The sequence below is a fragment of the Heteronotia binoei genome, chromosome 20 (assembly GCF_032191835.1).
Source record: "Heteronotia binoei isolate CCM8104 ecotype False Entrance Well chromosome 20, APGP_CSIRO_Hbin_v1, whole genome shotgun sequence".
NCBI classification, from domain to species: domain Eukaryota; kingdom Metazoa; phylum Chordata; class Lepidosauria; order Squamata; family Gekkonidae; genus Heteronotia; species Heteronotia binoei.
This window is the reverse complement of record NC_083242.1, coordinates 18,841,472-18,857,521: the sequence shown is the minus strand read 5'-3', so window position 1 is coordinate 18,857,521 and position 16,050 is coordinate 18,841,472. Positions and strand designations below refer to the sequence as shown.

Below are 16,050 nucleotides of genomic sequence, written 5' to 3'. Positions count from 1 at the left end.
CAAAGGCCCCACTGCAGTAATGTCACACGGAAGTGACATCATCACGTAGGGCATGTTACATGGCAAAGCTCTGAGTCTGGGGCAAAACTCTATGGTAAGTCAACATCAAACCATAAAGTTTTGCTCCAAAACAAAAGCGTCGCCATGTGATGTCCCCAGCAGGATGACATCACTTCCGTGTGATGTCATCGTGTCGGGGAAGCCCAAAAAACTGGGGAATCCTCAGCTGCCAACTGGGGAATGTCGGCCCTACCAGTTAAAGAATCTTGGGAGAGGGACCGGGGAAGTTCTAGGATCACAAGGGACAATGAGAGTCCCTCACCAATCTTTTGCGCTTTGCTCATAATTTTACAAGTTTTCATTGTGACCAGCAGTTGTGTATAAGTGCAGATTTATTAGAAAATATTTAAGTATGTATTTTGTTTATACCCCCCCCCCCTCTCTTCTCCCTAATGGGGGTCTACAGTGACACACGTTGTTCTCTCCATTTTGTCTTCACCTCCATTTTATCCTCCCATCAGCCTTTTACGGTAGGTTTAGTTGAGATGGTATGAGTGGGCTTGGGTTCCCTAGCAGTCTTTCATGGCAGAGTGGGTGCCTGAACCCAGGTCTCCCAGATTCTACTCCCAACACTATCACCATTACCCCAGCCAAAGCCCCATCACTTCCCCTAACTAGAATGATTAAAGGTTTGGAACACTTTCCCTATGAAGAAAGGTTGAAAATGCATGAGGCTCTTTAGCTTGGAGAAACATCGACTGTGGGGTGACATGACAGAGGTTTACAAGATTATGCATGGGATGGAGAAAGTAGAGAAAGAAGTCCTTTTCTCCCTTTCTTACAATACAAGAACTCGTGGGCATTCAATGAAATTGCTGAGCAGTCAGGTTAAAATGGATAAAACGAAGTACTTCTTCACCCAAAGGGTGATTAACATGTGGAATTCACTGCCACAGGAGGTGGTGGCGGCTGCAAGCATAGCCAGCTTCAAGAGGGGATTGGTTAAAAATATGGAGCAGAGGTCCATCAGTGGCTATTAGCCACAGCATATTGTTGGAACTGTCTAGGGCAGTGATGCTCTGTATTCTTGGTGTTTGTGGGGGGGGGGCAAAGTGGAAGGGCTTCTAGCCCCACTTGTGAACCTCCTGATGGCACTTGGGGTTTTTTGGGGCCACTGTGTGACACAGAGTATTGGACTGGATGGGCCATTGGCCTGATCCAAAATGGCTTCTCTTATGTTCTTATGTTATGTGCATAATTTGTGAGGTCTGAATGCAGATTAGTTGAGTCAGTCCGTAAACACAAGATTCCCCAGTGTCATTTGTTTCTCGCCCTTCCTTTCCCCCTCGTACTCAATGTTGAAACTGAAGATTTTCCTAGTTTGGAGTGAACCACAGTTGGTTATAATCTCTGAATCGGTTACTTCTTTTGCCCAGCACAGCTGGGATTCAATGTGAGTAACAACAACATCTCTAAATAAAAACACCAGCAAAATGGGAAGTCATTAGATAACAACTGAAAGTGGTATAAATGAAAACAGTGAAGTAGCCGGCATTCTGTTATAATTTTTAAACAACATGGCAAGAACCCCTCTCCTCCATAAACATTAGCTCTCCTATTAAGAATTCCCATTTTGAAAGCAAAAGTTTTCTTCTGGGTGTGTGGGAATTCCGCTTGTTTAATTATACAAACACTTTTTAAAGTACAAATATAGGGTGCAAACATGTTGGTTCCCAGTAGGGGGAGGAATTGTTCTTGCATTCACTTGCCTGTGTGTGTTCTGCTAGTCAATTATTTTAAACTTAAAACATTCTGTAGTTCAGTGTGTGATATTTAACCTTCTTTCCAGCTAGGCTGAGAGTTGATTTAAACATAAACATTGACATTGTCGATGGTAAAACTAAAGCTAATGATTCGCTTTGGAGGAGAGTGTCACATGAAGCTGGGTGCGCATATTGCTCACTCACATATCCTTTATTTAGAATTAATTCCCTGTAAAGAAAGTGTCCAACTGGAAATCAGAGTGGATTTAACTGGTTCTTTTGGGCATTTACCTGGTCACTGCTGACTAGTAAAGGACTATCAAAGGATGTCTGTACCACCACCTCTGGCTCAGGGTGGATGGAACACTTCCCACCCCTAACTCTTTAAAAATGTGAGCATTTTTAAAGGAATTTTGTACAGGGTAATGGTGGTGGTTTGTGTCTTTTTTTTTTTTTTAATGACCTGCTTTCCATCCAAAATGGCTCCTAAAACATCTCAGAACCATGACAGAACTCAGTGCAAATGTTCTCCTGAGGAAGGAGTTTTCTCCTTGAATATAAGACTCCAGGTATATCTAGAGAGGCGACCCAGCCAATCTATGGCCCTCCTTGGATGGTTTCATGAGAGCCCCTTGGCACAGAGTGGTAAAGCTGCAGTACTGCAGTCTTAAACTCTGCTCATGACCTGAGTTTGATCCTAGCGGAAGCTGGGTTTCAGATAGCCAGCTTGAGGTTGTCTCAGCCTTCCATGGTCAGTAAAATGAGTCCCCAGCTTGCTGGGGGGAAAGTGTAGATGACTGGGGAAGGCAATGGCAAACCACCTCATAAAAAGTCTGTTGTGAAAACATTGTGAAAGCAACGTCACCCCAGAGTCGGAAACGACTGGTGCTTGCACAGGGGACCTTTCCTTTCCTGGATGGCTTCAGTGCTGGCAATGGACAGGGGCATGGATGCGTGGGGCTGACTTGGACACTGGTATAGTCTTGTGCTTGCCTGCAGGGCTTTTTTGTATCAGGATCTCCTTTGCATATTATGCTGCACCCCTCTGATGTAGCCAATCTTCCTGGAGCTTACAGTAGCCCCTGTACTAAGAGCCCTGTAAGCTCTTGGAGGATTGGCTACATCAGGGGGGTGCGGCCTAATATGCAAAGGAGTTCCTGCTACAAAAAAGCCCTGATTACAACATAGATAAGCAGGTTAAAAACAATTAAAATCAAAACATACAATTAAAAAACAATTGACAAGAAGGTGTGTAACCAGTGCTCCCTCTAAGCTGAGTTAGTGTGAGCTAGCTCACAGATTTTTAGCCCCAGCTCACACATTTTTGTCTCAGCTCAGGAAGGATGACTCCAGAGCACACTTAATTTATGCAGTAGTCACAACTTTAATGCCAGTAGCTCACAAAGTAACATTTTTGCTCACAAGACTCCACAGCTTAGAAGGAACATTGTGTGTAACTATATCACTAATTCAGACACAGGGGAAGAAGCAGAGGACAGTGTATAGATAAAAGCTCCCTGAGCTTATCCATAAGCCTGGCAATACAGTTCTGCTTTACATGCCCTGCAGAACTGAGCGAAGTCCCTCAGGGCCTGGATTTCATTTGGAAATGCATTCCACAAAGCTGGAGCTATCACTGAAAAGGCTCTAGCTGTAGCTGAGGCCAGGTGAATGGTCCTGGGCCCCAGGATTGTTGAGCCTGGCACTGGCCAGGATAGGGCGATTAATCAAATATAATAAATAATAATAATAATGTGTTGCTACAGTCAGAGCTCTCTGCTCACGACCCTAGTTTGATCCCAGCGGAAGCTGGTTCAGGTAGCCAGCTGGAGGTTGACTCAGCCTTCCATCCTTTCGAGATCAGTAAAATGAGTACCCAGCTTGCTGGGGGGAAAGTGTAGATCAGGGGTGGCCAACGGTAGCTCTCCAGATGTTTTTTGCCTACAACTCCCTTCAGCCCCAGCCAGCATGGCCAATGGCTGGGGCTGATGGGAGTTGTAGGCAAAAAACATCTGGAGAACTACTGTTGGCCACCCCTGTTGTAGATGACTGGGGAAGGCAATGGCAAATCACCCTGTAAAAAGTCTGCCATGAAAACGTTGTGAAAGCAACGTCACCCCCGAGTCGAAACCACTGGTTCTTGCACTGGGGACTACCTTTACCTGAGGAGCGTAATGCTCCTTGGGGTGTATGCCAGGAGAGACAGTCCCGAATATATGTTGGTCCCAGACTGTGAAGGCCTTTAAAGGTTAAAGCCAACACTTGAAATGCCTTAGTGGTGTTTTCGAGCAAGAGTGCAAGCAGTGTGGGTTTCTTTGGTAAGAAAATGTTTTCAAAAAGGTCTTCTAATAGCTGCCCTTCTGTTATTAAGGGAATGGCTTCCCGGGTGTTGCATAGCAATGTAACTCTGTAAATGGAAAGCAAATATATAATACTAGGGATGGGCACGAACCAGCTCACAGACTAAAATTCTTGACAGATTTTAGTTGGTTTGGGAACTGAAGTTTGTTTGGGAACTTTCGTGAAGTTTTAGCGCTGTTCGTGGCAGTTCGTGAACAGAGACAGAGTGGCAGTGATCAATTAAACTGTTCCCCAAACTCCAAGGCAACGGGGCAGGGTGGTGGTGGTTGAATTCTCCAGCCATGGAAATACCTGCATGGAGCAAGTTACAGTAATCTAGCCTGGAGGTAACTGTTGCATGGATTACAGTGTTCACTTGGAATATTGCCAACTGTATTGGTGACCTAAGCATCCATTTTCAAGGAGGTATTCAAGATAACCCCCAGGCTTCAGATGGTAGGTTCTGATTTCAGTTTTACACTATCGAGAACCGGGAACTGGCATCCCACATCAGCATCCCCAGCCACAGAACCTCCTTCTTTGAAGGGTTCAGTCTCAGTTTGGCTCTGCTTTAAGTATCTCACTTTGGCCTCATTTCACTTCCTCTCTGGGTGTCTCCTCATTTCTCCTCCTCTCTGGATGATCCAGCCTGTGGGTTGTGCCTTTGGTGTTTGGGTGGGAGGATGGGCCCACACCCAACCCAAACACCATCTGCCTCATGAGAAAACACCTACCTCAAGAATTGACATCTACCTCATAACAAAACACCTATCTCACCAACCACTGTCTACCATATAGCAGAACAGTGATTAAACACATGGCATTCACTGCCACAGGAGGTGGTGGCGACTACAAGCATAGGCAGCTTCAAGAGAGGATTGGATAAATCTATGGAGCAGAGGTCCATCAGTGACTGTTAGTCACAGCATATTCTTGGAGCTCTCTGTGGCAGTGATGCTCTGTATTCTTGGTGCTTGGGGGGGCAGCAGTGGGGGGACTTATAGTGTCCTGGCCTCACTTGTGGACCTTCTGATGGCACCTGGTGTTTTGACCACTGTGTGACAAAGTGTTGGACTGGTGGGGCCCTACACTTCTGTGTGTGTGTGTAAGCCTTAGCTAGTGGATTCCTCAGCTGAGTACCCACATTTATGAGATTGCTTCTCGGCCTTTTGCTAAGATCAAGTGTGTGAAGTGTAGACCTTCCCAGCTGCCATGGGGGTACTTTGGGGAGGCCCCTTTGAAACTTTGGGGGTGTCTGCATTTCTGTCAGTCCTTCAAATACTGGTTGTATGTTTCAGCCCAGGGGGAGGTTGTCAGCATTGTGGGTAAGCGTTGGGTTTTGGGTTTCTGGAGGACTCAGCTTTGAGCTGCCATATCTACATATGTCTTTGCACCCTTCGGGGTCTGGCTGTCAAGGTTGGACTCAGGGCTTTGAGCCATCTCAGAACTTTGAGCTATCATGTCTGCATACCTGGTTGCATGCTGGTTTGGGTTAGGGTCTCAGGTGGTCTCAGTGTACATTGCACTGTTTTTGTTGGGCTGACAAAAATGCCCTCCCCCGCCTTCAGTTTTTACTGCAGAGATTCTCTGGGATTTTGATTCTGTTCTGCAAGGCTTCTATTGTCCTTGGGGTTTTTTTGCAGTCCCCTCCCTCCACTGGAAACAGTAGAGGATGGTGGCACCTTCTTTGAGGAGCCATAACTTAGACTCCATAAACCCAATCCTCACCAGATCCGGAGGGCTGGTAGAGGAGAGTAAGCCAGAGATCCCCTGTGAGTTTGGTGTCTCTCACACACTAGTGGGCCATTCTACCACATCACAAATTTCATTAACCTGTTCAGTTCGTATGAAGCCTTTTTTTAGTTTGTGATGGTCCATGGGTCAGTTCGTGGGTCCACCACTAACCGCAAACCGAACCGCATTTTCCAAGGTCATGACCATCCCTATATAATACAAAGCACAGTGTGGTAGAAGACCACAAGGCATGCAGCAACAAGTGGTTTTCAGTGACTGTATTTTCAATGGAAGTGGTTACAGCCTGGGTGAATTGAAAGGGAATACAGTTGTATTTCTTTCTTTTCAAGCAAAAAATAATTGGCTCCTTTTGCAGACATACAGTCTAGCAAATGTACCTTAGTTTATGAAAAGAGTGATCGTTCTGCTGGTGGTCTTTGCATTGAATGCCTTACAAAAACCCAGGTGCCTTCCAAGGGTTAGTGCTGAAAGTTTGGATTTAGCTGTGAAATTTCCCCTGATCTGGGTTAGTCAACGGGATGAAAGAAAATGTCTTCTTTAAACATATGAAGCTGCCTTATACTGAATCAGACTCTGGGTCCATCAAAATCAGTATTGTCTACTCAGACTGGCAGCGGCTCTCCAGGGTCTCAAGCTGAGGTTTTTCACACTTATTTGCCTAGACCCTTTTCAGTTGGAGATGCCGGGGATTGAACCTGGGACCTTCTGCTTCAAGCAGATGCTCTACCACTGAGCCATCGTCCCTCCCCATGTTCTTTGTACAATGCATCATTATACAAAGTTGACTGCTGGTGGATGTGACCACAAACACCAATCTAAAAGAAGCAGGCCAGAGGTTTTTTTGAGGGAAAAGTCTGATGCCTGAAACTCAAAAGACTAAGTTCCTGGCAGATACATTTAGGAAGTTCCACAGAATCAGTGCCACCTCAAAAAAGGCCCTGTTGAACCAGTATGTATAGTTCGCAGCAATTTTGCCTGGCCCGTTCAGCAAGTTCTGCAGTGTTTCTGCCCAGCCACAAAGCTTTTTTTTCCCACTAAAGAATAAGGCAATTCAGGAAATGTGCAAAACAAGGGATACCGAGTGAGTTTAGATAAGAAGATAAACAATCCTGCCTTGAGCTTTATTTTCACGATCTGTTATGAATAATAAAAAAGCAGTGCAACATCCTGAATATCAATGTTAATGGTATTATTCATGCATTTTAACATGTTGATGTAAGGCCTTTCTGTCAAGGCATTCACAACAATTTACAGTTTAGAAAATGAGATGGCAGAGCAGGCATTGCCTTAGGCTATTGCTATTTTTTTTTAGTAGTTGTCAGGAACTCCCTGGACTGGGTGTGTTGCTGCCCATTGACCGTACATTATGTGCCACTAGTCTAAGGGTGGCCAAACTGTGGCTCTTTCGCACATATTGTGTGGCTGTTGAAGCCCCCCCCCCTCCCATGACCTAAATGACCTAAAATCGGCTGCCTTGGAGAAGGCACTTGTTTCTGTACATCACTTCTCCAAGCCAAGCCAGCTGGCAGCTTGGAGAAAGCATTTAAAGTTAAAGTTACTTTCTTTCTACTTCTCTCTCTCTTCTCCCCATCTTCCTTCCTCCCTCCCTCCCTCCCTCCCTCATCTGACATGTTTTGTGGCTCTCAGACATCGGACATTTATTCTATGTGGCTCTTATGTTAAGCAAGTTTGGCCACCCCTGCACTGGTCTGTTGTCTTAACATTTTTCATGAGCAGAAGGAAAGGAAGAATAATCCATGCAAATACTGGACTTTCTGAGCTTGCCCCTTTCTAATATATTCAAAAGCTCTCCAACAGCAGGTCTTGAACTGGAAGGTCTCTGAGAAGCAGCTTATTTCACATTCTGACTCTCGCTCAAGAAATGGTTGCAAACTAAATTTACTTAATCTTTGACCTTCCACGGTGAGTGTTTAAATTAATAACACCCCAGAGGGTCTTAAGACACGTTTGGAGGTGTGTTTCTTTCCAAGCGCACTTTCCCTCATTTGTATGGCAGGTGCTCCACTAAAATCTGTGAAATGCCAGCTATTTGAAATAAAATAGTCTTAGACTAACAGTGCATTCAGCTACTCTGTTTTCTGCAACAGCCTGGTTGCCTGCTGAGTGCGGTGGGAAAAAATTTACACCTAATAGCGCCAAGATACATAGAGGAAATTCTTTCATCTCGATTGTGCTGAATTTCTGAAAGCGTTTGGGGATTTTATTGTGTATTGAAGGTCATGGAGGTGTTTCTTATGCTCCTACCCACCCCCTTCCAGTTTCTTGAGAGTGAATTTAAGAGCTTTTCTGTGTTGGGCATAAAGGTCTATCAACAGATAAGAATAATAGATTTATCCCCCCCCCATTGTTTTCCTTAGCTGAGCTTCGGCAAGCCATTGTGGCCATGATGACCCGAAAGCATGAACTTGAAGAGCAGAGCAGGTAAGAGGATTGTAATGCCCCAGGCAACGTCACGTTCCTCTGCTATGATCCATTGCAAGAAGGCACTAGCCTTCTTGGAGAGGACATGTCCCAGTGTTGGGTAAACCCATTCAAGTTTGTTTGGAGCTCCATGAATTTGAAACTCTTCAAACTTGCCTCAAGGATAATGAAGTTACTTTCACAGGATCTGCATGTTTCTGTTGTCCATTGCTGGAATGGTATGGTATACTTCTATGATCAGATTGTTGATGTAAATGGGGCAATGATGGGCAATGATGTAGATGAGGCAGTGATGCAGATGGGGCACTTAAACGTCTGCAAAATCATTTCTCTGCACTTCACTGAGTCCTAGGATCTTGGGGGCCCAGTCCAGACTGAGAATCTGTTTCTACAATGTCCATTTTATGTCAGTTCATAATGAAAGCAGGTTTTTGTCCTGTTGCTCCTGAGACTGTAAATGGGACAAGGTTACTGTGGTGAGGAATTAAAAAATTGTACCAGGCCCAGAGGAATTATGCTTGGTAGGTTCTCTCTTCTTTTGCTAAGACTAGCATCTCTGATCAGCAACAATGGTACTGGGTACTTCTGCGAAGGGGTTCTTCTCTGCATGTAGTTATGTCCATGTTAATGGGGCAATGAACAGGCCTTTACCTTCTTGCAGAGAGGTGCAGTAGTTGAATCAGCTTTTGGACAATCGAAAATTGAGCCGCACAGCCATTACAGCAACTGATAAATATTTGAAGGCCATCAAAGTCCTTGCAGTTATACAGCGTAGCACAATAAGTATGCTAATAAGGAAATGTAAGGTATTTTGAGAGTAGAGGAAGGGAATCATTACCCACTGTTACATGTGGACAGATTCAGGTGGGCGGCTGTGTTAGTCTGATGCAGCAGAACAAAGTTAAGAGTCCAGTGGCATCTTTAAGACTGACAAAATTTTATTCTGGGTATGAGCTTTCAGATATAAACAGAACTCACCAATCATTGCACATAGATACATGACAACACTCTGAAAGCCAGTATGGTGTAGTGGTTAAGTACGCGGACTCTTATCTGAGAGAACCGGGTTTGATTCCCCACTCCTCCACTTGCAGCTGCTGGAATGGCCTTGAGTCAGCCATGGCTATCATAGGAGTTGTTCTTGAAAGGGTAGCTGCTGTAAGAGCTCTCTCAGCCCCACCACCTCACAGGGTGTCTGTTGTGGGGGGAGAAGATATAGGAGATTGTAAGCCGCTCTGAGTCTCTGATTCAGAGAGAAGGGCGGGGAATAAATCTGTGGTCTTCTTCTCCTCTCCCTTCTACCTATATGTAATGGTTTGAATGTATTTGTAGCAGTGCACGTGAACACAAAAGCTTATGTTGTTGTTGTTCAGTCGTACAGTCGAGTCTGACTCTTTGTGACCCTATGGACCAAGTCATGCCAGGCCCTCCTGTCTTCCACAATCTTCCAAAGTCCGCTCAAATTCATGTTAGTTACATCTGTAATTCGTGTTACCGTAGTTACATCAGCCATCTCATCTTTTGCCGTCCCCTTCTTCTTTTGCCTTCTGTCTTTCCCAGCATCAGGGTCTTTTCCAGTGAGTGCTCCTCATTTGGTGGCCAAAGTATTTGAGCTTCAGCTTATACCTAGAATAAAATTTTGTTGGTCTTCGAGGTGCCGCTGGAATCAAACTTTGTTCCACTGTTATATGCAGGTACTCATAACCAATGGAAAGGCTCTGAATTTTTTAAACTGGGCATCCGCTACCTCATGTGCCTAGTTCTGGATTATTGCACATATTTGTAGTGTAGAGGGGCTCTATACTTTTGTCATTTAACTGGAAATTTGGTCATTGACTAACTCGGTATATGGATGGCATTCAGCATCATCAGTAAGAGAGAGAGCCAGTGTGGTGTAGTAGTGGTTAAGTGCACGGACTCTTATCTGGGAGAATCGGGTTTGATTCCCCACTCTTCCACTTGCAGCTGCTGGAATAGCCTTGGGTTAGTCATAGCTCTCGCAGAGTTGTCCTTGACAGGACAGCTTTTGTGAGAGCTCTCTCAGCCCCACCCACCTCACAGGGTGTCTGTTTGGGGGAAGAAGTTATAGGAGATTGTAAGCCACTCTGAGTCTCTGATTCAGAGAGAAGGGTGGGGTATAAATCTGCAGTTCTTCTTCTTCTAATGCTGCACCCCTTCTCTCAGATCTCTGCGGAACCTACTTGATGGAGAAATGGAACATTCTGCTGGGCTCCGTCAGGAAATAGACAACCTCAAGAAGGTGGTTTCGGAACAGGAAGAACGCTATGCAGTGAAGATTCAGGCCCTGGCAAGGTAAGGAGGTGACCCTTTGCTTCACCTGGCCAATGTGGGTATGGTGGCAGGGCAGCTGAAGCAAGGAAGAACTGAAGCTCTCCCTTTCTCTCTACCTCATACTGCTTCTCAGGGCTTTTTTTTTTGTAGCAGGGACTCCTTTGCATATTAGGCCACTCACCCCTGAAGTAGCCAATCCTCCTGGAGCTCACAGTAGGCCCTGTAAGAAGATCCCTGTAAGCTCTTGGAGGATTGGCTACATCAAGGGTGTGTGGCCTAATACGCAAAGGAGTTCCTGCTACAAAAAGAGCCTTGCTGCTTCTTAATTTATTATTTATTTATGTTATATTTATATCCCGTCCATTCTATGCAGACTCAAGGCAGCTAACAGCATAAAATACACAATAAACAATAGGCAATATTAAAACAGTAAAGCAATCAAATAAATTGCAATGGTGCTACTTCAGGCGGATCATATAATATTTTCCTTTCTCAGCGTGTACAGATCCTAGGCAGTTAGTATTAAAGCGCGATAGATCCAGATGTGGTGGCAGCCCTCTCCCATTAGATGTTATATGCCATCCGAAACAGTTCAGTCTTGCAGGCCCTGCAGAACTGCAATAAGACTCGCAGGGCCCTGATGCCTTCTGGGAGGGTGTTCCAAAGTATTGGGGCCGCAACCAAGAAGGCTCTTGCTCTGGTGGAATTAAGCCTAGCCTCTTTTAACCCAGGGACAGCTGTCAGAACTGGAAGAACTCCAAACAAGGCCCAAGACTTGTTGCAAAGTATAGGCGTTTATTGGGAACTACAGAGCTGAAGCTACAGAATAACACTGATATCGAAAGTTAGCATTGGATGCACTTTATGCGGTTCCAGGGACAACAATAAAACGATCTTTCACACGGCTGGAGACAACGGTCTGTTTCCCAGGGTCTGTTATCAGTAAGGGAGGATGGAATCCTGCTGAGAGAGCAGGCTTCAAAGGGCCACCTGCAGATGTTGACTAGAGGCTATCTGTCACCCTTCAGTGATCACAGTTTGTTTGAAATGCACAGAAATGTTTGTTAGTTGCTGGAACCAGGTTGCATGGGTTAGTATTTGGTTGCAATATGGAGTCGCTTAGGCTAACAGCAGATAGGAAAGTTACCAGTTCTGACATACTGCCCCCCCTAAGCTCTCGCCCTGGGTTTGTGTGGGTGCAGCAGGTGGAATTTCTTAAGTAATTGCGGTGCAGACACATCGCTAGCCTTAACCCATTCGTCACAGCTCGGAGGGAAGTACTTCCAGCAGATTAAGTAGTACAGGACCCCCCGTTGGACCTTTGAGTCCAGTATTTCCTGGACTTCATGGTGGCTCTGGCCCTTCACTCGCGTAGGAGGTGGCTCGGGAGGGCGAGGGTGCCAGGATGTAGCCCCAGGATCTTTGCGAAGAAGGCTGCAATGAAAAACAGGGTGGATCTTACTCAGTAATTTTGGTAGTTCTAACTCCACCGTCACACTGTTAATCACCCGTTTTATTTTGAAGGACCCAAGTACTTGTAGGCCAGCTTACGGCAAGCTTATGGTAGGGGAAGGTTCTTGGTTGACAGGAAGACCTTCTCCCCCTCTTTAAACTCCCACTGGGGGGAGTGCTTTTTGTCAAACTGCCGTTTGTATTTCTCCTTGGCCCTTTCCAGGTTTTCTTGGATCACTTCCCACCCTTGTCGAACCCCTTCCCACCATTGTTGACAAGATGTTTGCTTGGGCTCCCCCGTGGGTAGGGGAAGGTGGGGGAACGGTTTGCCCTCATAGCCGTTCACTATCTGAAAAGGGGAAGTTTTTGTGGAGCTATGTAGACTGTTGTTATATCCATACTCAGCAAAAGCCAGTAGCTCCACCCAGTTCGACTGCTGGAAGTTGACGTAGCACCTGAGATATTGCTCGAGAAGCCCGTTTACCCTCTCTGTCTGTCCGTCCGTCTGTGGGTGGTAGGCCGAGCTAAGTCCCTGCTCTATCCCCGCAATTTTGCAAAACTCCCGCCAGAAGTTGGCAACGAATTGTGGCCCGCGGTCGCTAATGACCTTATCTGGGAATGAGTGGAGTCGGACCACGTGATTGAAAAATAGGTGTGCTAATTTCTTTGCGGTGGGGAGTTGTTTGCATGGGATGAAGTGTGCTTGTTTGGAGAAAGTATGCACCACTACTAGTATCACTGTTTTCCCTTGCGAGGGGGGGAGTTCGACTATGAAGTCCATCGAAACCACCGCCCAGGGTCGGTTCGCGGTTGGCAAGGGGACTAAGTGGCCGGGTGGCTTCCCCCCCCCCCCCCCCCCCCGTCGTTTGGCCATGACACAGGTTGGGCAGGAGCTTACAAACTCTGACACGTCTCTTTTCATCTGGGGCCACCAGAATTGTCTGGTGATCAGGTTTAGTGTCTTTACGTAGCCAAAGTGCCCCGCTAGGCGGCCGGAGTGACACTGCTCTAGCACCTCCTTTCGTAGGCTCTTGGGCACGTAGATCTTCCCGTTGTGGTACCAGAGCCCACCCTCCCCCTTCGCTATTCCTTCGGGCCGTTCCTCCCCCTCCGCTTCCGTCTCGGCCACGAAGCGTTCCTTTTCTTTCGGTTCTGGGGCCCCTGTGGTCTTCCCCGATCTGGTGGTGACCCTTCCCGCCACTTGCGTTGGTGGAATGAGGGAGTCTACTACTTCCTCTCTCTGACTGTCGTGTTGGGGCATGCGCGAGAGCGCGTCAGCCAAAAAGTTCTTGGTGCCGGGGATGTGCTTTAGCACAAAGTCAAATTTAGCGAAAAATCCCGCCCATCTTATTTGCTTGGCCGTTAGTTTGCGCTGCCCGGTTAGCGCTTCTAGGTTTTTGTGGTCTGTCCAGATTTCGAACGGGACTCGGGCTCCCTCTAGCCACTACCGCCATGTTTTAAGGGCGTACGTGACGGCGAAAGCCTCTTTATCCCACACGGACCAGTTTCTCTGTTCGTTGGAGAATTTGTGGGAAATATACGCACACGGCCGGAGCCCCCCCTCGTCGTCCCGTTGCATCAATATTGCCCCCACCGCGACGTCGGAAGCGTTGCATTGCACCACGAATGGTTTCAGCTTGTTGGGGTGGGCCAATACTGGCTCGCTTTTGTGGTCTGTCCAGATTTTGAACGGGACTCGGGCTCCCTCTAGCCACTACCGCCATGTTTTAAGGGCGTACGTGACGGCGAAAGCCTCTTTATCCCACACGGACCAGTTTCTCTGTTCGTTGGAGAATTTGTGGGAAATATACGCACACGGCCGGAGCCCCCCCTCGTCGTCCCGTTGCATCAATATTGCCCCCACCGCGACGTCGGAAGCGTCGCATTGCACCACGAATGGTTTCAGCTTGTTGGGGTGGGCCAATACTGGCTCGCTTGTGAACAGCCTTTTCAGTTTGTCAAAGGCGCGCTGGCAGTCGGGAGACCAAGAGAGGCGCGCCCCTGTTTTTTTTGCCTCTTCCCCTTTTCCCTTGGTTTTGAGGAGTTCGGTGAGGGGCAACATGACCTGGGCGAACCCTTCGATGAACCCGCGGTAAAAATTTGCGAACCCGAGGAAAGATTGTAGCTGCCGTCAGGTTTGGGGCAGTTCCCAATCTAGAACGGCTTGTATTTTCGCGGGGTCCATCGCCAATCCCTCCCCCGACACTCTAAACCCCAGATAGTCTAGTTCTGACTTGTGAAACTCACATATCGTTAACTTAGCATACAGTTTGTTTTGATACAGAGTAGTTAACACTTTCCTGACCAGTGGTACATGTGACTCGATGTCTTTCGAGTAAATAATGATGTCATCCAGGTAAACCCCCCCCCCTTTATACAAGTATTCCCGGAGTACTTAATTGATAAAGTTCATGAACACCCCCGGCGCGCCCTGCAGCCCGAACGGCATCACCAAGTACTCGAATTGACCCATCGGCGTATTAAACGCCGTCTTCCACTCGTCCCCCTCCTTAATCCGGACGCGGAAGTACGCATCACAGAGGTCGAGTTTTGTGAACACCTTACCCTCCGCTACTGTACTTAGTAAGTCTTTTATCAGCGGGATCAGGTAGGCGTTTGACATTGAAATCCCGTTTATCCCGCGAAAATCTGTGCAAAGTCTCAAACTTCCATCCTTCTTCTTGCGGAATAACACGGGGGCGGCGTGGGGAGCCGTGGCCGGCTGGATAAAGCCCCGCTTCAAGTTTTTGTCTATGAATTTTTTTAGCTCCGCTTTCTCCGCCCAGCCCATTGAGTAAAGTTTAGCTTTCGGCAGTTCCTGCCCGGGTATTAGTTCGATGGCGCAATCAGTGGGGCGATGGGGGGGGTAGTTCATCCGCTTCCTGCTCGCTAAAAGCCCTTTTTAGGTCCCTGTACTCCTTGGGGATTGATCTCACTTCTTCTATGGTCAGGCACAGCCACTCGTTTTGCGGCGGGGCTTTGGGTCCCCACTCCACCTGCCAGTGATGGTGCTCGCCCCGCCAGTCCGGGAAGCGCACGATCTGGGCTTCCCACTGTATATCTGGTTGGTGCCTTGCTAACCAGCCCGCCCCTACCACCAAGTCAAACGAGGAGGAGGGGGCTACTACGAACACCTCTATCCCCCAGTGGTCCTCAGTCCCGACCGGCACCGCCTGGGTCTCTTCGGTGTACGGTTCCCCCTTCATCACGGACCCGTCCATTTGTTCGAATTGGATCGGGCGGGGCAGGGGGGACTTGGCTAGCCCGAGGGCTTCTACCAGGCGTGGGGACATGATGTCTCTGGTACACCCCGAGTCGATTAGGGCCCGGGTGCGCATAAAGCGCTTTAGGCAGGGGTTCAATAAAGTCACAGCCATAAACAAAAGTTCCCCGGTAATTCTCACCGTCATCGGTGCCGGCATTTCTTGGACCTGCTTTGCAGCACCTATTAAAGCAGGTCGCTGTCGTTTCCCGTCGACTCGGGGTCCCACGACTCCTCACTCGATTCGCCGATGGTTATAGTTTCCTCGTCAATCGCCATGGATGCGGCGACAGCGCCCCGACTGGGCTCTTTGGCGCGGGCTCCTCCTTTCTTCGGGGTGCCCGCGAACGGCTTTGGCAGCGGAGTGGCCGGTGGCGCCTTCGCGGGGCAATTTGCAGCAAGATGCCCCAGGTCTCTGCACCTGAAGCATCGCCGGCCGCCCCCGGTTGGTGTGGAGGTCGCCAGCGGCTTCTTCGCCTCGGCCTTGGGTGCGGTAGGGGTCGCTTTTCCACTCCTTTTCCCCAGCTGTTGCTGCTGACGCATCCCGACATGTTGTAGGTTCGTCTCCACCTCGCCCGATAGCTGGATCCACCCCACTAGGGTGTCGGGTCTCCCCTGATGGTAGCACCTGTCGAGTATGTTTGCGTTCAGCCCGTTCTTGAACGCCGAGCACTTCATCAGCTCGCTCCAGCCCCTCACCGCCGTGCAGTGGGCCATGAACTCGGTGACGTACTCTCGGGTTGT

The 16,050-nt window shown here is 47.8% G+C and overlaps 1 protein-coding gene across 2 annotated transcripts in view; it reads left to right on the top strand.

Moving 5' to 3' along the window:
- Nucleotides 1-16,050, top strand: part of SNX29 (sorting nexin 29) — a 370,785-nt gene that overhangs the window by 59,185 nt on the left and 295,550 nt on the right. For both annotated transcript variants that reach the window (XM_060260506.1, XM_060260507.1), the window contains exons 12-13: nt 8,237-8,300; nt 10,485-10,613. In XM_060260506.1, the coding sequence (XP_060116489.1) occupies nt 8,237-8,300; nt 10,485-10,613 (193 nt within the window). The remainder of the gene's footprint in view (nt 1-8,236; nt 8,301-10,484; nt 10,614-16,050) is intronic.